This window comes from Fonsecaea erecta (assembly GCF_001651985.1).
Source record: "Fonsecaea erecta strain CBS 125763 chromosome Unknown Scaff6, whole genome shotgun sequence".
Taxonomy (NCBI): Eukaryota; Fungi; Ascomycota; class Eurotiomycetes; order Chaetothyriales; family Herpotrichiellaceae; genus Fonsecaea; species Fonsecaea erecta.
In genome coordinates, this window is record NW_017387249.1 from 1798222 (window position 1) to 1818167 (window position 19946).

The 19946-nt window shown below is 54.0% G+C and overlaps 8 protein-coding genes across 8 annotated transcripts; 4 read left to right on the forward strand and 4 right to left on the reverse strand.

Moving 5' to 3' along the window:
• Positions 1 to 829: 829 nt before the first annotated feature.
• On the reverse strand, positions 830 to 2371 carry AYL99_07680 (hypothetical protein; the record flags this gene model as incomplete). Its single annotated transcript, XM_018839189.1, has 2 exons — positions 830 to 1742; positions 1854 to 2371. The coding sequence occupies 2 exons, from the start codon at positions 2369 to 2371 to the stop codon at positions 830 to 832; spliced, it is 1431 nt and encodes a 476-aa protein (XP_018691957.1).
• Positions 2372 to 4000: 1629 nt separating this feature from the next.
• AYL99_07681 (hypothetical protein) lies at positions 4001 to 6011 on the reverse strand (the record flags this gene model as incomplete). Its single annotated transcript, XM_018839190.1, has 3 exons — positions 4001 to 4061; positions 4121 to 5703; positions 5757 to 6011. The coding sequence occupies 3 exons, from the start codon at positions 6009 to 6011 to the stop codon at positions 4001 to 4003; spliced, it is 1899 nt and encodes a 632-aa protein (XP_018691958.1).
• A 487-nt stretch (positions 6012 to 6498) lies between these two features.
• AYL99_07682 (D-tyrosyl-tRNA(Tyr) deacylase) lies at positions 6499 to 7093 on the forward strand (the record flags this gene model as incomplete). Its single annotated transcript, XM_018839191.1, has 2 exons — positions 6499 to 6921; positions 6983 to 7093. 2 exons carry the CDS (start codon positions 6499 to 6501, stop codon positions 7091 to 7093), a joined length of 534 nt encoding a protein of 177 aa, XP_018691959.1.
• Positions 7094 to 7767: 674 nt separating this feature from the next.
• AYL99_07683 (hypothetical protein) lies at positions 7768 to 9247 on the forward strand (the record flags this gene model as incomplete). The annotated part of the gene is made up of 5 exons (XM_018839192.1): positions 7768 to 7839; positions 7891 to 7909; positions 7961 to 8249; positions 8312 to 8703; positions 8778 to 9247. The coding sequence occupies 5 exons, from the start codon at positions 7768 to 7770 to the stop codon at positions 9245 to 9247; spliced, it is 1242 nt and encodes a 413-aa protein (XP_018691960.1).
• A 515-nt stretch (positions 9248 to 9762) lies between these two features.
• Positions 9763 to 10943, reverse strand: AYL99_07684 (hypothetical protein; the record flags this gene model as incomplete). Its single annotated transcript, XM_018839193.1, has 2 exons — positions 9763 to 10875; positions 10926 to 10943. 2 exons carry the CDS (start codon positions 10941 to 10943, stop codon positions 9763 to 9765), a joined length of 1131 nt encoding a protein of 376 aa, XP_018691961.1.
• A 2758-nt stretch (positions 10944 to 13701) lies between these two features.
• AYL99_07685 (hypothetical protein) lies at positions 13702 to 15720 on the forward strand (the record flags this gene model as incomplete). The annotated part of the gene is made up of 3 exons (XM_018839194.1): positions 13702 to 13942; positions 13995 to 15308; positions 15380 to 15720. The coding sequence occupies 3 exons, from the start codon at positions 13702 to 13704 to the stop codon at positions 15718 to 15720; spliced, it is 1896 nt and encodes a 631-aa protein (XP_018691962.1).
• Positions 15721 to 16271: 551 nt separating this feature from the next.
• Positions 16272 to 17405, forward strand: AYL99_07686 (hypothetical protein; the record flags this gene model as incomplete). Its single annotated transcript, XM_018839195.1, has 1 exon — positions 16272 to 17405. One exon carries the CDS (start codon positions 16272 to 16274, stop codon positions 17403 to 17405), a length of 1134 nt encoding a protein of 377 aa, XP_018691963.1.
• Positions 17406 to 18021: 616 nt separating this feature from the next.
• On the reverse strand, positions 18022 to 18921 carry AYL99_07687 (hypothetical protein; the record flags this gene model as incomplete). The annotated part of the gene is made up of 1 exon (XM_018839196.1): positions 18022 to 18921. One exon carries the CDS (start codon positions 18919 to 18921, stop codon positions 18022 to 18024), a length of 900 nt encoding a protein of 299 aa, XP_018691964.1.
• Positions 18922 to 19946: the final 1025 nt, after the last annotated feature.

Sequence of the window (19946 nt, forward strand, 5' to 3'; positions counted from 1 at the left end):
GGTAGAGGGGTGGGTTGAGTAAAGGAAACTCAGTAAGAGAGGGAAGTTCAAGTGTTGAAGTACTACGAAAGGGCCTAGCCCCGGGGCGGACCATCCACAGGAGGGAGGAAGATCAGGTCGTCGGGAGGCTGACAGACAGATAGACGCAGGAAAAGAGAGGGCGAGGGAGAAAGGCAACGGAGAAGAGGAGGAAGGAGAAAGCAGAGGAACAAATCTACAAAGAAAGGTATCTATCTGGGACAACGGAGAAGCAGAGAAGAGGGGACAACTCGAAAGAGAATCGTGAATAGTTGATTTCTATGTGTGACCGATATGCCATCGACGAGGAGCACATTCACACTCACGAGAGAAATACGAGGCCTGCCTCAATCCCTAAAGGAAGTGGGGGAGGGACCGAAATACATATGTCAACCAAGAGTTTACAACCATATAGTAGATAACGTAGGAACTCCCCGTAGGGGTTTTAACTAGACTCGTGGTAATTCGGGTATCTATCGTTCATGTCCTCGTACCCCATCATAATGGGGTGTAGTAGTGTTGTCATCAATGCCAAAAACAAAAACACAATAAGAATCGAAGAAGAGAATGATACCACAACCCTTTGGTACAATGAGACTTTCCAACAGCGGATCCCGACCCAGCCAGCAGCCCAAGGAACCCCAAAATCAACAAACAACCATTACAAATATCATTGTCATGATTCATCAAACGTCGTGTCTCCTTCCCACCGAGCAGGCCGTGTGCGAACCACAGCCATCGAGGCAGGCAGGCAGGCAGGCAGGGCCCCTTCCATCCACTGCATTCTGCCACCACCGGGTGTGATTTTCATTCACTCTTGGATGGGTACGAAATCGGAGTCGTCGAGAGACCCGAGTTGGTAACTCTCGTGTCGGTAACGAACGATTGGCTGGCTTGGAAGGTCACTATAGGGCTGGGTCATTGACGAAGGAGCATAGATCGCATCCATCCCTGAGGTGGTGGCGTAGAGAGGCGTCATCATGCTGCTCCTGCTGCTGCTCCTGCTGCTGTAAACTTGGTGTTGGTGTTGATGCGGGTGGTGGTGCGTCGTGTATGCCGACGAGGCGGATATCATTCGAGATGTCGCGAATTTGGGTTGGAAAGTCAGGCCGTGAGGGTTTGTTCGAGCTGTTCCACTTCCCGCAGCGTGTTGAGATGGCATGTTGCTTTGTCTCATGGGCAGTGGATGATGATCCTGTGCGACCGGGGCCTTGCTCTGGTTGGACCACGTCGGCTTCTCAGAAAGATAGTCTTCATACGCGGGTAGTGGGAAGATATCCTCGCCTTCTTCATCAGACGATGGCAGAGGCTCCTGTTTGATACCTTGGTCAATGTGTTGTGCCATGCTTTGCTTGCCAGAGCCGAAGCGAAAGCTCTCGTCGCCATGGTCGGGCGGACTGAGACCGTCAGACGAGCTGTTGGACCCGTTGCTGTCCTCGCTCGCCTGCTTCTCGCCTCGCTTGAACTTGGTATTAGCCATCTGTCTCTTTGCGATTTTTTCCATGTGGAATCCTCTAAGGTGTTCTGTCAGGTGGTCTCGCCTCGTGAAGCCTTGACTGCCCTTTCTCTCGCAGTTTCTCTTGGGACAATCAATGTACTTGATGTCGTGTCGAGACCTGTAGTGCCTGGTCACATCCGCTTTGCGGCTGAAAAACCTCTTGGGGCTTCCGTCTTCACCCAAGCAGTCTTCATGCGGACAGTACGTCCGGTGGTCAGCAAGAGTCCTGTACCAATATTAGAAAAAAGACTTCTCAGAAAGGATGATTTCCTAATCCCCAATAGCGCATTCACGGGATCTGGGCTTTTCAGCGATATGAAATGGACGGAGTACTTACTTGATGCTCCCCTCGCCTTCTTGTTTTGGCACAAGCTCTTGATTCTCCTGAACCCGAGATGATTCTTGGTGGGAGTGCAATGCCCGGCCCCCAGTATGATGGCCTCGGCTGTTGTCTATCACCCGATACTGACCACCGGGTTCGATGAAAGAGTAGGGTGACCTAGGCTTTGACTCCTGGCTGGCAACACTGTAGTCCACGCTGACTGTGCTCGCTCCGCTCCAGCTTCGACCCCTTGCACTGGCCGAGTGGCCAGTGACGGCGTACGCTTCTTCTGAGTGGTATCCATGAATGGGAGGCGCGAGCATGTAACCTGGATTGGGTGCAATCGTGCGAGGAGTACAGAAACTGTTGCTGTACGTTGGACTGTCGGGTTCACATAACGCGGTCGTCGTCGGCATCGTGATCAGCAGGCCAGATGAAGCCTCTGGCATGCTCATCGAGAGTTGGTGCGAAGGAAAATACCCATTCGGACCATAAGGATCCCTCAAGGAGTCGCGATGGCTGTAGCTTGCCATGATGGTGCAACAATTCCTCGGACACGCAGATTGATCAGACGAGAAGGAGCAGCAGCACCCGGCTTCGAGAAAGGAACAGGTGGTTGTTCATGAGATGGACGTAAATAGACGGGTTCGACTTTCAGCCTTACGCTGATATTCAGAGCTTAGAGCGTCAGATAGTCAGGGGAGAGGGACTCTCTCAAGTATCCGCCAGCCGATGTCCTTCGAGAGACAAGGCAAACTCGAGCTATGCTGGGAAGGGAGGCTGTACCGGATAGTTAACGATATCGAGACAGGACACAAAGGGATGACTGACAGGGTTAGGAGACTGACTCGGCCATCCATGAACCACCGGCTGCCGATAGACTTCCAAGGCCAATAGACCATTGGTATTGAACCACTCGACAGAGAGGACAATGCAGGAATTTAGCGCGGGTGTCCTCCCGGGTGAAAAGACCAAATGCTCTGAAGGGAAGCACCTGACGCTCTCGTACAAGCCTAGCGGGCAGAAGCGACCAAGTCGCTGTGTCGATAGACTTCCCAGCACGGAGAGCAATGTCACAAGTGGGCTGTTGGTCAGTGGAGGTCCAATCAAGACTATATTTCCCCAATGTGAGGCTAACCTCTAGGGCTCATCCCTCTGACGAGCGTTCCTTACCTGTGTGTGTTGCGACAATACGGCCATTCGCTTGCTCGCACCCCTGTCGAGATTTGGACCTGCAGTTTGCTGCTCTTATTTGTGAAGCACACTCAAGCATCATCGGGCAGAACAAGGGGATTATGGTAACACTGCCTCGATACTGGAATTCCTTGGACGCCAGACCGAGTTGGGAAGGTAACGGCCAAATCAACCGCGGGCACAGTGGCATCGTTAAGCGAGGGCACGGGAAGAAAGGAAGATGGCCACGAATCCACTATGTTATGACAGCCCCATGGATGGTCTCCAACCCGGGACGACGTGGGAGACACACCCGGGTAGTCGGTGTGTGATTCTCTTGGTTCGTCCGCCCTGTCAAGGCACGAATGTTTTCCGGGACGGTTTCAGACTCGGCAGTGTCCGTCAGAGATCTGCTCCCTCGAACATCATGGCGTGCATGGTTGCCTTTCGCGGACCAGGGCGGCTCTGTACCTTGGTAAGTAGCGGCATGGATTCAGGACTAAAGCGGGTCGGGACAAGGAGGCTGAGGGAGAGAAGGCCCAGGTTCCTATTCGTGCGAGCTGCGGATTCTAACGCGATATGGCCTAGTTTTGGATGCCTTTTATCACAGCCTCAAGTGAGTCGCGACGGGGCCTCATGTTTGTCTCTTGATCCAGTCGCCGGCAAGGCAAATTTCTGTAACACCGAAAGTGAGGCGGTGGTGAAGCTAGGCTGCCGCCTGCCACATGGACAAACAATCGAAAACACGAGTAGCACACATTTCCGCAGAGCGCCTTGAGTGGACCCCATGTTCCCAAGCGAGGCAAGGCCAGGCCCCGTGTTGGCGGGCGTGGCACCTGAAGCATATCTGAGAACAAGGGTTGCAAAGTTGCAGAATTCGAGCTTTGTTGCTTTCTTGGAGAGGTGATCAAAACCCCTCCCCCAAAGCGGGCAAGTTGTAATGCATGCAGCGGGCCGACGGCAGCACTCCGCTGACTGAATGAGCTATCCTACAGATCGTCTTCAAGGAACTTATAGACAAACTTGAAATCTGCCTTCCGCCTGTTCATCCTGCACGAAGTTAGAACGGGAAGCGGTCAAGTGCCAAGGGGGGGAAGCATGAGACGTACCATGTGCTCTCATAGTCGAAAAAGCGGTATGTGCCTTGCTCAAACTCCTCCGTGATTTGCTTGGGCTCTTCGTGACGTTGGAACCACGTTTGATACTGTTTGTGGAACCGCCAACTCTGGTTCTTGAGTGCACGGGCCGCCAACCACTGTTGATAGGTATTCTGCCGATAGTAGAATATGTAGAACAGGGTGTCTGTCTCCAGCCGCTGGTTCTCGTACAGTGCCGGATCATCAAAGATAGGCAGAACATCCTGCGGATAATGCGCCGGAGTGTTGTACTTGAACGTTGGTCGGTAGTATTGGGGCCGATCACTGTCGGACGGTTCTGGGCAAGTCTCTTGAGAAGCTTGCAGCAGTCTGGCTAGTTGTGAAGGCGGCTGAGCAGCCCGACTCTTGGTGGTCTCGAACGAGTCGAGGAGATCTTGGAGTCCTGGAGGCAAGTGGTATATCGATTCGACCGCGGCTGGGTCGTCGTGCACGTCACCATTCGTGGTGGGTAGTTCGTCTGCAATCACTGGCTCGTGGACAGCCTCTGATTTCTCCATGGCGGGCGTCGGAGGAATGCTGCTCGGAATACTTGGAGCCCGGGCGCTGGTGGAACTTAAAGTGGGAGACTTGGAATGATTGGATTGCTCCTGCGACGTTGAGCCATCCATACTTACCGCGGCAGGTGCTGGCGAGGCAGTCTTCTCCACCGGTTGTGCTGGCATTGAGGCTGGCGAGTTCGTTGCGGACGTCTTGACTGGGGTAGGCAATGGATGTGATGTAGGTACGGCGTTTGTTCCAACTGGTGGAGGAAGAGGTGCAATACCCACTCCACTTTTGTCGCTTGCTGCTGCTGCGGCCGCTGCTGAGGCATATTTCAAGGTCTCGCCTGGGGGCCGATTTGGGATTGGTGCAGGTTTCATCGTCGAGTCTTTGGGTATTGACGGCGGCGGTGGCATGGTATTCAGCGTAGCTAGGGCCGGCAGAGGAGACTTGAGTTGGGTAGAAGGTCGTCGTGCGGCCGTGTGTGTTTCTGATTTCGTTTTCTTGAGTGCGTTTGTATCCACCTCGACGTCTTCCTGAATGGACTGCGCATCTTGAGATGATATTCGGTCGATATCGTTGTTCAGTCCAAACTGCGCCTCTTCGCTGTCCAGATTACAATCGTCGTAGATGCCTTCGTAGGCTTCGGGATCGAAATCCGGATCTCGCACTTCCCTGACCACCTCTTCAATGTCGGACTTGATCGATGCCACTAGGTCATTCTCAACGTTGCCGTTCTGTAGTGATCGTAGGAGAAGTTGTAGGCGTGATTCATGCCATTTGTATGTCTCGGTCATGGTCTCGATCTCCGCGAGTCGATCGGCCTTGGAGTTATCTTTCTGCTTCTTTTTCAGTGCGGCTTGTAGATTACCGGCCTCGGGCTCCAATTCTTCCGTCAGGATTCTGTTGATCTCGTCCAACTGATCTGATAGAAAGTCACAGAGCTCTTCTCTCTCCTTCTCTTTGGGATCCTGCTTGACGTTCTGCGACAACCCTTCCTTCGAGAATGCCTTGGTTTTCATCTCCTTCTCCACCGCTTTGAATATCTCCATACACTGCATCGTTGTCAGTTCACATCCCGAGACAGTGTGCCACGGGGAAGCCTCACTTTTTCTATTCGCTTGCGCTGTTCCAGCAGTGCAGACTTGTCTTTGATCTCGTTGCCCGCAGCCCATGTCTTGATCTGGTCGCGGGATCTTTGCAGTTTCTTGATCTCTTTCTTGAGATTGTCTTCCAGTTTGTCTTTCTGCGCGGCATTCTGGGATGAGTAGATCTTCTCATAGATGGCTTCGAACGCCTGGATACCCTCGTCGACCTTTTTAAAGGTCTTGTCGATTTCTTGTTGTGTTTTCCGCGACGCCATGGTGATATGACGACATTCACGAAGGTGGTGGGAGATGCGGCGAGGATGCCAGGATCGAAGGGAGGCTCTATGAAGGGGACGGAGGGCGCATGGACGTGTCTTGTAGTTGGACCTGCCTGCGGTACTGGCAGCCGCGCGCTGTGTCTATTGCGGCATGCAAGGGTTGAATGGAGGTCGGGAATCACGTGAAGGACCGCTTTAGGGTGAACTGTGGTCTTGGCGTGGTCCATGTCGACCACCAATTCCTCAGCACTTTGCTCTTGTGGCTCTCTCTTCATCACTCACTATTTTACGCGCCTGTCACCTGTAGCGTCCCTTTCTTCACCAGGAGGACGCCCGGGCCTCTATCGTTCCTGCCCGCAACCGACACCAGGTCTCACGCAGTTGGCGGCACAGGTGATCCAGGAATTCCGACGTGACGTCCAAGTATCTCGCGTCCTCTGCGCTTCAGTAAGTCTCGAGGCGGGTACGATTCCAATTCGGCGAGATGAAAGCAATACTGCAGCGAGTCCTATCGAGCTCCGTCACCGTGAATGGTCAGACTGTCTCGACCATCGGTAAAGGAATTCTGGTCTTTGCTGCGATTGGCCCCCATGACACAAAGAAGGACGTCGAAACCATGGCGTCCAAAGTTGTAAAGATGAGATTGTGGCCGGACGAGAATGACTTCAACTGGAAAAAGAGCGTCCAGGATATCGAGGGAGAGATCTTGTGTGTGTCGCAATTCACGCTCATGGCCAACACGAGGAAGGGTACCAAGCCCGATTTTCATGAGGCTGCTAAGCCAGAAATTGCCAAAGAACTGTATGACTATTTCGTGAGTCGCGTTCGTGACCAGCACGGCTCGGATAGAGTCAAAGATGGTGTCTTCCAAGCCATGATGCAAGTTAGCCTTGTCAATGACGGCCCAGTAAGATTTGCTTTCACTACTTATGGTCCAAGGGTGAGTATATCAGTGCTAAACAACCCAGGTCACCATCGAGATTGATACAAGTCTACCGAAGAAGGATTCCGCGACCAACACCAAGACCAGTACTGGAGCGTCGACGCCGGTGCAACAGGAAACTGGCACGAATGGTTGAGACGGCTGTCAGCCACCTCCGCCTCTTTGCAGCAACCCTTCCAGCATCTAGGGCTGGCATGTGCCATTCAGGCGTTCCTCCTTATCCCACGGACAACCACCATCAGCCACCTGCCAGGACGCGCCGCTGTCCAGGCTCGACAGTCACGTGCTCTCGCGCAGAAAAGGAGAAGCCCGCACACCTGCGATAAAACACGACACATACTTTGGTGGTTCGACAGTGGTTGAGCCATGGCCTTCCGGGTATCGCATACGTAACTTGCTGTATGTCCAGACACGCGGGGGAGACCAACGTCCGTTCGTCCAGCATAGCTGCCTTTCCTGGTATAACCAAGACGCCGTGGTGCAGCCATTATTGGGTCTTGATGCTTCTTATCGAGTCCCACCCAAGCTGTAACGTTATTTCATCCATTTTCACCACCTTGATGACGGAGACCAAATGCAAGCCAACGGACAAGTGCCTATCACTCGCGTGAGGGGTAATCCCAATGCTCATCATCGCTCATGCCCCGCAAAGCAGTAAACAATTCTTTGATATGAGACGAGACTCCCAACGAGATTCTGCAACTCCTCTTTCAGCCAGCCTCAAGTGCAATTCACGAGTCGACTACTGAAACATCATCCTGTCCAAGGCATCGCCAATCGCTCCCCGCTAGATTCTTGTTCTTCGCCACTATGCCCGGCCCAATTAGGACTGCATTGAAGGTTGATCTGGACAAGCCGGCCAAAGACCAACCATATCTACATGTGAGCACTGAAACAGCAGGGGACAAGCCCAGCGACTGACATGCGCTCCAGAACAGATGGCACCCTGATGGTACGTTAATGTCAATGTCTCTCGTGTCCATCACTAAATTTCAACTCCCAGTGCCCTTTTGCGGAACCATCAAGAACGGGGAGACTGTGAAGATCGAATGTTTGGACTGGACTGGTGGACAGATCAAGAACACCGACGACGCTGATGATGTTGTGAATGTCGACCTGACCCAGGTCCACTACCTTTCTGGCCCCTTCGAGATCGAAACCGCAGAGCCTGGAGACGTGCTCCTGGTGGAGATTCAAGACGTTCAGCCATTCCAAGACCATCCGTGGGGCTTCACCGGCGTGTTCCACAAGGACAATGGTGGCGGATTTCTGGATGAGATCTATCCTGAGGCGTAAGGATTTCCTCTGACTTTCCGCACGGCTGTGCGCTGTCTGACAACCCCCGCTATGGTAGTGCCAAGGCTATCTGGGACTTCGAGGGCATCTTCTGCTCCTCGCGACATATCCCCGGCGTTCGCTTTGCGGGACTTATCCATCCAGGTATTCTAGGTTGCGCACCATCCCACGAGATCCTCGCAGAATGGAACAAGCGTGAGGCCGAGCTCATCTCGACTACATCCCTCAAGCGTGTTGTGGCACAGCCTCCAGAGCCCAGGAGCGTGCACGCCGGCACGGCCGACGAAGACACGAAAGCCCGAGTCGGCAAGGAGGGTGCCAGGACGATCCCCGGACGTCCCGAGCACGGCGGGAATTGTGACATCAAGAATCTGTCACGGGGAAGTAAGGTGTATTTGCCCGTGCATGTCAAGGGTGCCAAATTCTCCGTGGGAGACCTGCACTTCTCTCGTAGGTTCCTTCTCACTCCGCCATCTCCCACGACACCTTCGACGTCGCTAACTCATGTTTCCTTATGATCTCAGAGGGCGACGGTGAAATTTCGTTTTGCGGTGCCATTGAGATTGCCGGCATCATCACCATTAAGTTCGATGTGATCAAAGACGGCCAGCGTAAACTCGGCATGGTCGGCGGGAAGTCTCCCATTTACATTCCTGGCCCCGTTCAGCCACAGTTCGGGCCTGGCCGGATGATCTATTTCGAAGGCTTCAGCGTCGACGAACACGGCAAGCAGCATTATATGGATGCTACGGTCGCCTACCGTCAATCTTGTCTGCGGGTGATCGAGTACCTCAGGCGATACGGGTACAGTGACTATCAGATCTACCTGATGCTGAGTTGTATTCCGATTGAAGGGCACGTGGCAGGGATTGTGGATATTCCGAACGCTTGCACGACGATCGGCCTGCCCATGGACGTTTTCAGCTTCGATATCTCGCCTGGCGCGGAGCCCGTCAAGATGGACCTTGGGAAGTGCGCCATGGCCACCAAGTAAAGGGTAAAAGTCGGATGAGGCATCCGTCAGAAGTTGGTGATGTGTGTGCACGATTGCTTGTCTGACCAGGATGAAAGCCCCAAATTGCAAGTGACAACGGATCATTCGTGACCTATTTCTTTTCGAAGCCCTAATATGTCCGAACTTGGATTTTCCCAGAATGTGCACCCAATGCTCGTTGAACCCCTTTCGAGTAGGGTCTGTATGATGGAAAGATAACAGAATGAGAGAACCATTCATTACCGATCATGTATGTGATATAGCATTGTGTCATTCAATCACGCTCGACGAGACTTCGATTCGTTTACCATCGTGGGGTCGCACGGAAGTATTTGACATTTCGACCGGGGTGAGACAGACGTCGTTCAGAAATGCTTGGTTTACAAACACCTTTTGAGAGTCAAATGCCGTAACATAAGCAGAATAATCCCATGCTCTGTTACGAGACCGCTTCTCGATGTGTGGGATGTAAATTCTCGCTCAACAGCGAGCCAGACAGCATGTTTGAATGCTCTTCAACCTGGAGAGACCGGCTCCCAGTAGGCAGCAACGACGACCGTCCCCAGGCCCTGAGACTCGAGGTCGAGGGACCACCTCGTAGCTTTGCCTTTGATGAGAATTCGCGACCCGGGGTGGAGATCAAAACCGTCGAAGCTGGAACTTGTGCCGGGTCTCTCATGCTGCCGCTGCTGCCGCTCTTGCTCTGGGAGTAGCCACCGGCGGCCCTTCTCGTCGGAGACGACGACAAGGCGTCCACTCACGTCCCTCTCGATCTCTGCTATCTGGAGCGTTTCCTCAGCAAGTGATTCCGCATGAGATTCCTGCGTCGCGATGTCCAGCACCCAGCTTCGGACGAGGGACGCGCTGCCACCGGGAAGATAGTCCCGCTTGCTTTTGCGACGCGAGGGCGAGAATATGTCTGGTAAGACAGGTCCGTTTCCCATTGATGCGTGTTCGTAGTCGTCTGGGACAGATTTGAAGACGGTCCTCGGGACGGGGCTGGGTGGACTCAGCCCTTGAGCGACGGGCCGGAAGCGGGCGATTCTGCTCGATTCATTGACGGACGCCGCGCGCCCAGTCTGCCGATTGAGGTCGTCGTCCAGATCGGAGTGCGACGTGGGGGAGCCCGCGTCGACCTGGAGGTTGACTTCTTCAAGGTCGTCATCATCTTCTGGAGAAGAGGAAATGGCAATGGGCTCAACGACGCTGGCGCCAGGGCGAGTCACTTTCCGCCGTTTCGCGACCGGAGCAGACTTTCGGAGTCGATGCTGTAGCGGTGATCTATCACTCTGGTGACCTCGACTGTACAGCGGCGACGGCGTCGGGTAGACTTCGTCGTCGTCGAGGTCGAGGATATCTCCCTGACGACCAATTACGCCGGTCTTGGACGAAGGTATCGCCGACTCGGGCGCCTCGTCAAAGTTCGTCTGGATGTCATCCCTGACCGTCGGAGTTGGCCGTTGGAACCGCGGCGTAGCGGCGAAGGAGGAGGAGGAGCAGGGGACAGCAGACGGTGGCTGTGTGGAGCGCGAGCTCTGAAATGGGTTCCTGGGTAGGGAGGGAGGACCAGTCTGTTTTACCGTGGACGACGAAGATGGAGGAAGGAAACGCCTCGTGGGCGCGGGTGTCTGCGAGTTGTCAATACAGCTAGCCCGACTTGTCGCAGTGGGAGCAATACTTTTTCAGGCTCTGACATGGTTGACCAACATGTTCGCATAGGAATGAGCAACATGGACGACTTAGATTTTATGGGAACAATGATGGTCAATAACCTCTGAAAGGGAGCCAGAGGTCACGTGGAACGTCACCCCAATATTCCCGTTGCATGCATCCATGTCCATTCTGTATTATTACATGTACATATCCGTTACAGCCCCTTCATTCTGTATCCTCCAGCATTTGATGATACTGTTCACGGGTGTTTGGTTTTCCTTTTTGGCCCGTAAGTCTCCTGCAAGTATGAGTCCAGGTCGGTTGCGTAACGGCCTTTCTTTTTTGACGAGCCTGATTCCTGGGGATCCTTCTTTTCCTCTCCCCGGCCCTTCACGTCATCCTCGTCGGTTCGGGGTCGTGTACTGGGCTCGTCGTTGTAGTACCATTCGTGACGGTCTGGGATTTCCGCCGACTCTCTTCGACAGTGGCTTTGGAAGGGTTGACCTTGCACATTGGCTGAATTTCCGTTATCTGCACTATTGGTGTCATCGGCAGTGCTTGGTTCGAAGACTCCACTTGCACCGAGAAAGACACAGCGATTCCAGTATGGGTCATTCCTTGTGTATTGATCCACAGGTCCACCACGTCGTGCCGGCCGCAAGAGCTTGGCCGCTGAGGAACATCTCACACAGTATTTGTGTGCACTCCCGAAAATTGGTCGACTGGGGCCAGGTAGGGGATGCAGAATGGCGATGCCGTTGAAGAAGCACGGGCATGTATGCCAAGTTGTGCGCTTGTAGAGCTTGAGGGAAGGTAAGGCTAAGGGCTTCGATGGGGATTGTGTCTGGTTTTCCTGCTTGCGAGAAGACTTGTATGGCCGTTTCGATAGGTAGGAGAACAGGATCTTTGCATCCGACGAAGGATTTGAGATGGCATCCTGCGGGAGAGAACAGCTGGAGGGGGTGATAGAGTGGAGCACGAAAGGACACAAAGGAACTAAGAGATTGCACATGGCGCCAGATGCATGCAGATGATGAGACAAGGCTGAGGTGGGTACGGTGTGATTCGATATGTCGGGTGGTTTGAGTGAGAGACACAAGAACAGAAGAGAATGAGGATGATGCTGTTATTTCACGCCCGGCGCCGGCGAGGCCAACTTACATGTATACTCGCAGCCGCAGGCAGCGGACGAAGCAATGAGGCACGAGGAAAGGCTCCAGAAGGACAAAAGCCTGAAGAAAGGACTGGAAAGCAGACACCGTTGTAGCCTAAGAACAAGTCCTGGGGAAGACGATGATTGGTGCAAGCAGCCAAGACAAGGCAGACAGACGCCTAATCCCTTGCAAAAGGAATTGATGCTTTGAGTCATTTTGAGTACGAAGTATGGTGAGTGGTTTTTGAGCCCAAGACCTTGTCGCATGGTGGGCTATCTCGTGACAGGCACAAGCGGAGGGATCTCTTGTTTACCTGGAAAGTTGGTCTTGGGCATCGAAGTCGGGTGGAATGCTGGCTGATTAAGTCACCGTTTGAGCGGGCTAAGGGTGTTGAAGTTGTAAAAATGGTAAGGAGGAAGGAAGGAGGAGGAATGGTGTACCTACATATTAGGCAGGTAGCGAGAAAAGTCGAGGCTGGAGGGGGGAGGAAGGGTACGGAGAACGAAGTACGGGGATCTACTTTTACTGGGTACCTACCTAGTGCTAAGCCTAGTGAGCCTATTAATGGGCGTACCAAAAGTCCCTGTCAGCATGTTTTCATAGGCACAACAGGAGGGACGCCCGTAGAACGTTAGCGGGCTTGGTCCGGGAGCAGCCGAGGGCAACCGATGCTCACGAGGACTGGACTCGTAATTCCCTGATCAACCCCCAGGCGTTGATCTTCCCGCTTGCACTTTTGCCTGCGCCCTCACCTCCACCTCCACCTCACTTTCATCTGATCTCCCTGTATTTCATCTTTGTCCTGTCACTGTCCCTCACTACAATTTGCAGCGTCATCCCGGCGCCGTGCCATACGAGATTACAACTCTGACCTCTGGTCGTGTAACCAGCAAGTCCTCAGCCAGCCATCCGTTGGTGGCGGCTTTATTCCCTGAAGTAGCTCGTATCGTCGCCAAATTCGCTAAGATTGCGCACATCTCCCGTCTCCTGCCAATGACAGCCAGGGATCAATGGTAACACTTCAATGAGAAATCTACCACATCTGCTTCCATTAGATGTCCATCACGCGTCCACAGAAGGTTCCAATGCCACTTCTATCCACCTCGCCAGAGCTTATCTCCCCACCGATTCGTTCTCCTCCCCGGGGCTCGTATCCGCCACAATGTCGATCCCACCAACGACTCCCTCCATGTCTATGCTTAATCTAGAAGCTGTTCAAGCACTCGTCCAATCCTGGCCTCGCAGCCCTACTCGTACCTCGGTCCTGAGAGCTACCGTCCAATTCTTTATCCTCCCTTCGCCCCAATGCAGGGGCTAGCGACACCTACGGGTGGATGCTTGCGTCCGCGATGCCACCTCAATGCTTGTTTATCTCTCGGAGCTACGTCCAAAGAGGCAGGATAGGACATCAGCTCAATGCTACATGACGTTGCTATTGCTGCGTGCACGGGCAGGATGCAGAAGGAGCGGCCTTCGCACCTTGCTTCGTTTGTGCCAAAGCTCAGGTATTTAGGTGAGTCGGTGCCGCTGTTGGTTTTGAGGAAACTCAAGTATTCCTCTCGCTCTATCTTGTACCCCGTCGGTCGTTCTCGTCGGTCGATCGTGTCGCTTGGTCGCTTGCGGCGCCCCCAGCCAGGTTTTCCGAGCATGGCTCCTTTGCAAGCATCCACCATGCTTACTTCGGCATTGTCTCTTCTGAGCTGCTTTCAAGCTTCCCTTGTTGCAGCTGGTCCCGTTACTCGTCGATCTGACCTTGTCGTCAAAGACTTCCATCCCGCTCCTAAGGCCTGGACGAACCTGGGCCCTGCGCCGGGTGAACATCTCATTCGCTTAACCATTGGTCTCTCGCAAAGTCGCTTTGACGAACTTGAACGCCATCTTTATGAAGGTACGAGGTATTGTGTTGGAGACCTTGGTCGACCGAGCTGACCCTTGGGTAGTCTCCGATCCATCACATGCCCGTTATGGCCAGCACTTGTCAGCTGAAGAAGTCCATGACCTTGTGAAACCCTCAGATGAGACCTCGGCGGCCATCCACGAATGGCTACAGGAATATGACGTTAACGTTGAGCAACTCACCTACAGCCCGGCCAGGGATTGGATTACAGTCTCCCTGCCCGTCTCCACGATTGAGGACATGCTGAACACGGACTACTCGGTCTGGGAACATCCTGACGGATCGACACTCGTGCGCACGGAAGGGTATTCCCTGCCCCACTATGTTCACAAACATATCAGCACGATCCAGCCAACAAATTCGTGGGCTCGACTTGAGGGCAAAAAGAAGAGAAGCGAGATCGGGAAGCGCTCTTTGGTCAACAAGCGTAGCTCTCATGTGCTCGAAGCTGCAGACACTTACTCGCCCCCCGATGCGGTTCCTTTGCCCGCGAACTCCACCGTTTATGCTGCATGTAATTTCACCTCGGTGACTCCAGACTGCTTGCGCACCCTTTACGGCACCATTGACTATGAGGTCAAGGCGGCCGGACAGAACAAAATGGGCCACACAAATTACTTGAGTGAGGCCACCAACCGCTCGGACATTCACATCTTTTTGTCCAAGTACCGACCTGACGCAGCTGCGTATGCGTACCAGTTTGAGGCTATTTCCATTGCCGGTGGTGTCCTGGACAATGGCACCAACGTCGCCGCAGAGGATCTGGATAGAGAAGCAGACTTGGATGCGGATTACATGCTTGGCATTGGCTACCCGACGCCCTTGACCGCATATCACACCGGTGGGAGAGATCCGTCCTTTGTGCCCGACTTGGTGACGCCTACCAACAGCGACGAGCCTTTTCTGGTGTGGGCCAATTATATGGCAGGGCTGCCGGATGACGAGGTTCCCCAAGTCATTTCCACCTCTTACGGCGATGACGAGCAAACTGTCAGTCGTTCTTATGCCCAAGCGGTCTGCAACCAATTCGCGCAACTAGGAGCACGAGGCGTGTCGTTGTTCTTTTCCAGTGGTGATTTCGGGGTCGGGTCAGATGGGCAGTGTTTCAGCAACGTGGACAACACCACCGCCATGTTCCTTCCGTCGTTTCCCACTGACTGCCCCTATGTGACCACGGTTGGAGCGACAACTGGCTATCCTGAATCGGCGGCCTGGAGGCTGCTGAGTGACGGAGGTATCTTCACGAGTGGAGCGGGCTTCAGCAACTATTTTGACATGCCCGCCTACCAGGCCGAGACTGTGAATGCATATGTCGACAGCCTCGGAGGGCTCTACGATGGACTCTATAACAAATCAGGTAAGTTCTGGGTATTTGAAGATTACATATTGTACGGATTCAAGCTGTTAACACTCTGTTTTTCCATCTAGGACGCGCCTACCCTGATATTGCCTGCATTGGACAGGTGTTCCCGATCACATGGAATGGTAGCACACTCAACCTAGTTGGCACCTCTGGTTCTTCACCCATCTGCGCGTCTGTATTCACGCTGCTGAACGATGCGTTGATCTCTGAGGGACGCCCTCCCATGGGTTTCCTCAATCCTTGGTTGTACAAATGGGGCCATACCCTCTTCACTGATGTCACGAACGGCACGTCCGCTGGCTGTAATACGACTGGATTCCCTGCCACGACTGGGTGGGATGCGGTGACCGGCTGGGGAACCCCCTACCTTCCGAAGCTGCTCGATGCTTTTGGCTTGAAGAAGTAAGCGAGCGGTTCAATTGGACAAAGTCTGTACATAGGTACTTACGAAAGAAAGAGTGATAGGCGTGGTAATGAAGAATGAAAATACATCATTCTCCAGTTACTTGTCGTGGTCTACAATGCTTTGGCTTTTGGCGACATCCATATCGTCGTGTGGTTACATCTACCTATCCCCCAAAGGAGCCTCAGTCAAGTTCAAGCTTCACTAGCCTCGGCGCGACGATCTCTGCTCGGAGCTCGCCGATGCATGTTCCTCCATGAATAAGCTAACGCACTCGCCGTGCTGGGTGGTGGCCTCCACTCTGACTGTGGGGTAAGACTGATAGACAACGTTGCATTCTTCGTGACCATCAGAAAAAGAACAGTCAGTCGATTGGGAGTTTGCAGGTTTGTGGGAGACCAGAGGCGATGGATCTCTCGTGGCGCAAGAGAAGGACATGATGCTCACAGCGCAGGCAGATCCTTGAGCACCTCGCCTCTCCGCGCTCGATATACTGCGCAACAAACACCGCTTTCCAACTCTCACCTCTCACCTCTCACCATTCACCATTCACCATGAAATACAAGCAAGCCGTACCCGTCGCTGTTTCCCTGCAGGACCTGCAGTCCAACACGGTCCCCTTCAGCACCCTCCTCGATGCGTTTGGCCCGGACAGCCTGGGCATCCTTATCGTGACCGACCTCCCGTCCAGCTTCGCACCTCTCCGGCAAAAGGTCCTCTCCAACTCCTCGCGGCTTGCCCACCTCCCTCCGGCGACCCTGCAGAAATTGACCAAGCCCAGCGCCAAGTATCTCGTCGGCTGGAGCCACGGCGTCGAAACCCTGCGGCCGGGCGTGGTCGATACGGCCAAGGGCAGCTACTACATTAACTGCGCCTTCTACAAGTCCCCCTCCCTGCAGTCCGCAGACGCCGACAGGTTCCCGGGCTTCGAGGAGTACACCGCGCCCAACGTGTGGCCTGAGGAGGGGGACATTCCGCACTTCAAGAGCGATGCCGAAGAGCTGATCCGCTTGATCATCGACACGGCCGTGCTGGTCGCGAGAGCGTGCGACAGCTTCGCCGAGCACGAGATCGACGGCTACGAAGCCGGGTATCTGGAAAAAGTTGTCCGGGGGAGCGAGACGACGAAGGCGCGGCTGCTGCATTATTTCCCCACGCTGCAGGAGAACGTGAACGGGAATGGCGATGTCACAAATGGGCACGTCTCCCCCGCCGCAGCAAATGAAGAGGATAAGAAGGGAGAGAGCGACGATGGGCCAGAGATCGACGACTCCTGGTGCACCACGCACCTCGACCACGGGTGCCTGACGGGCTTGACCTCAGCCATGTTCCTCGACGAGTCCTCCTCGCCCCCATCCTCGTCCTCGTACACGGAGCTCCCCTCGTCCCCGGACCCGCAGTCGGGCCTGTACATCCTCTCGCGGGCGGGCGAGATCCACAAGGTCGGCATCCCGCGTGACGCGCTGGCCTTCCAGACCGGCGAAGCGCTGGAGATGATCACGCGCGGCCGCTTCAAGGCCGTCCCGCACTTCGTCCGGGGCGTCGATCCCAGAAAGAGCAAGAGCACCGCCCGCAATACTCTGGCCGTCTTCACGCAGCCCAATCTGGACGAGCCCGTCGATCTGGAGACCGGCCTGACCTTTGGCGAGTTCGCTAGGGGCGTGGTCAAGAGGAACACTGCCGGCTAGGGATGCTGCGTGCCGGATCAGTTGGTTTGTCAGGGGACCGACCATATGGGCTTCCCCAAGGTGGACAAGATGGAAATTGTGTCATGATATATGTATGATTCTTTGTAGAAGCCAAAAATCAATACCCGCTTTACTTTGCTTTGCTTTGCTTTGCTTTTGCGTTGTCAAACTCTGCCTGTTCAGCTTCGATGATCCGCCCTTGCCCATAAATTAATTTCATAGCCGTATTATGTTGTGTGTGTTGCCCTTAGCTCGTCTTGCTGGATGATTACCACAAACAACCCTTGTTCCCATGCTTGCTCAACAAGTTCGACTTCCAGCTAAGCACGTAAACCCTGCATAATCAGTGACAAAGTGATGTTGGTCAAGAACGCCGGCGACATAGGAGGCCAGCCCAATAGTCACAATCCCTCAACAACGCCTCGCTCTAATGATATGAAAAACCTTCCGTGTCTGCCACAAAAATCTAAGTATCAAAAGCATATTCAGCCGTACTTTTGAACAACCACGCAGAAAGGAAAAATGAAAACCGGCCCCAATGACATCGAGCTCCAGCATATACCTTTGGTAAACTCCGAGAATGATGACGAGAAAAGTGGAAGAAGTATGGCCTCCTTCACCTGGCTGCCTCTGTTTGTGATCTCCGCGCAAACATTGACAGGGATGCATTTTCAGCAGACACGTGGGAGCTGTCGGTCTCTACGCGGTCAAGATGATTGGCTTCGTGGTACGCATCTGCATGGGATTGGGGCGTTGGGGATCGTGACAAGGTTTCGCTATCCTCACCGGCATGCTGAATAGCTCTCAGTGTCTCGGGCTCCAGGTTTCGAATGGCGTTCATGATCAGGTCAATGTCAATCTCGTCGTGCCGCTCCAAGGTGTCTTTGAGCCATTGTTCCCATGCTTGATTGATGGCCGAAGGATCTCCTCGTAGGCGAGATTGCATAGCATCGCGGAGCAAATCGATGAAGTCCTCTTCTGGTGCTGGCGAGGGAGTGTCCACATCTTTGGCCTTGCATTCTTCTTTTTCTTCTGGGGTTGCTACCAGTGTCTCGCTACTAGAAGATGCTCGGTCGATGGAGGCTGGCTGAGACGAATCTTCGAACACGGCTCTGGGACCATTTCCGGGCAGCGCTGCGACGACATCATCGGCTGTGGTAGTCCTGACCTCGACTCCTGCTTCACGCTCGTATCTTTCCTTGGCCGCTCTTGTTCCTTCCCATTGGCACAGATTCAGAATTTCGTCGTTGGTCAGCCCTAGTTCGTCGAAGACGCGGAAAAGACGTCTATGCCACGCGTATCTTGCCAGTCGACGGCGGTGAGGAGGGAACGTGTAGTCGAGGCCAGGGTACTGTGCTTCCAGCGTGTCAAGAGCCCCGTAGAAGTTCTGTACTTCGATCCGGACTTCGCCCACAATATGACGTTGAATATGAGCGTAGAAGGAGACTGGATCGCCCTGCTTCGGTTTGGGGAACGTCCTCTGGTAGATCAAATCTGGAATGGACGGTTTTCTCATGATGGGCTACAGTCTACCCAGAGTGATTGGGGGAAGTCCACCTGTTCTTCTCAATTTTCCTCAGTCTCTTGCTGACCTCAACGATTGCGCCCAGACCAGTATTATGGTAGCACCCCTGTCACAGGCAAAAGAGAGGTTCGGTGAATGGCAAATGATCGGCTACCGACGTTTGGCCGGCGCTGGGGCTCAGGATCTTCGGAGCTCTGTACAATGGCGTGTGCAGATGGCTCGACCGAGAGCAGGAAATTGATTGGTGTCTGCAGGGGAAGAGGAGGCAGGTCAGAGGTCATAGGATTTGGCGGGAGGTGGTAGACAGGAGGGAGGAGGAAGGAGTTGGCTGCTAGGGAGGTATTGCGGGCGGGAAGTGCAGGTAAAGGTCGTATTATAGTGAGGGGGAATCGTTGAGGTTTTGACAGCTCCCGATGGAATTCGAAGGAGTCCGCTAGACCGCTGAGTCGGTGGTCTTGTTCCCTGGGAAGGGGCCGGCAAGGATCTCGTCTTTTAGCTTCAGGTACCACCAGACTGGAGAAGGGGGAGGCGAACAGGCTCCCTAGACCCCGCCGCTGACGCTGCTTACTGAATTAATACCGCCAATATCGAAAGGTTCAGGCGTCAACTGACACAAACCGTTGCCAGCTGGGATGTTTCGACTTGCACAGTGTCACCGGCGCTGCCTATATATTCGACACCGACACCTGACAGAAAGAGTGGACTCGTGAAGAGCAACCAAGGAAGAAGAGAGAATGAGAAAGTGAATCGCGAATCGACGTTGAATTGGGGCTGGACTGCCAGCAATCGCTGCGTTGGCACAATCGTTTCCCTCCTGTTTGCTGCTCCCTCTCCTCTTTCATTCCCTTGAGTGACAGTCCAAGTCGAACTGGGTCTGCCACATCACCATCGATCCAACCAGCTGGATTTGGCCCGCCGCACCTCGAACCCTCGAACCACAGTCACGTCCTCTATCACGACCCTACCCGCTTTTCGCCTTTCGCGATTTTCCTGTTTGTCAGGTGGCCAGGTCAGCC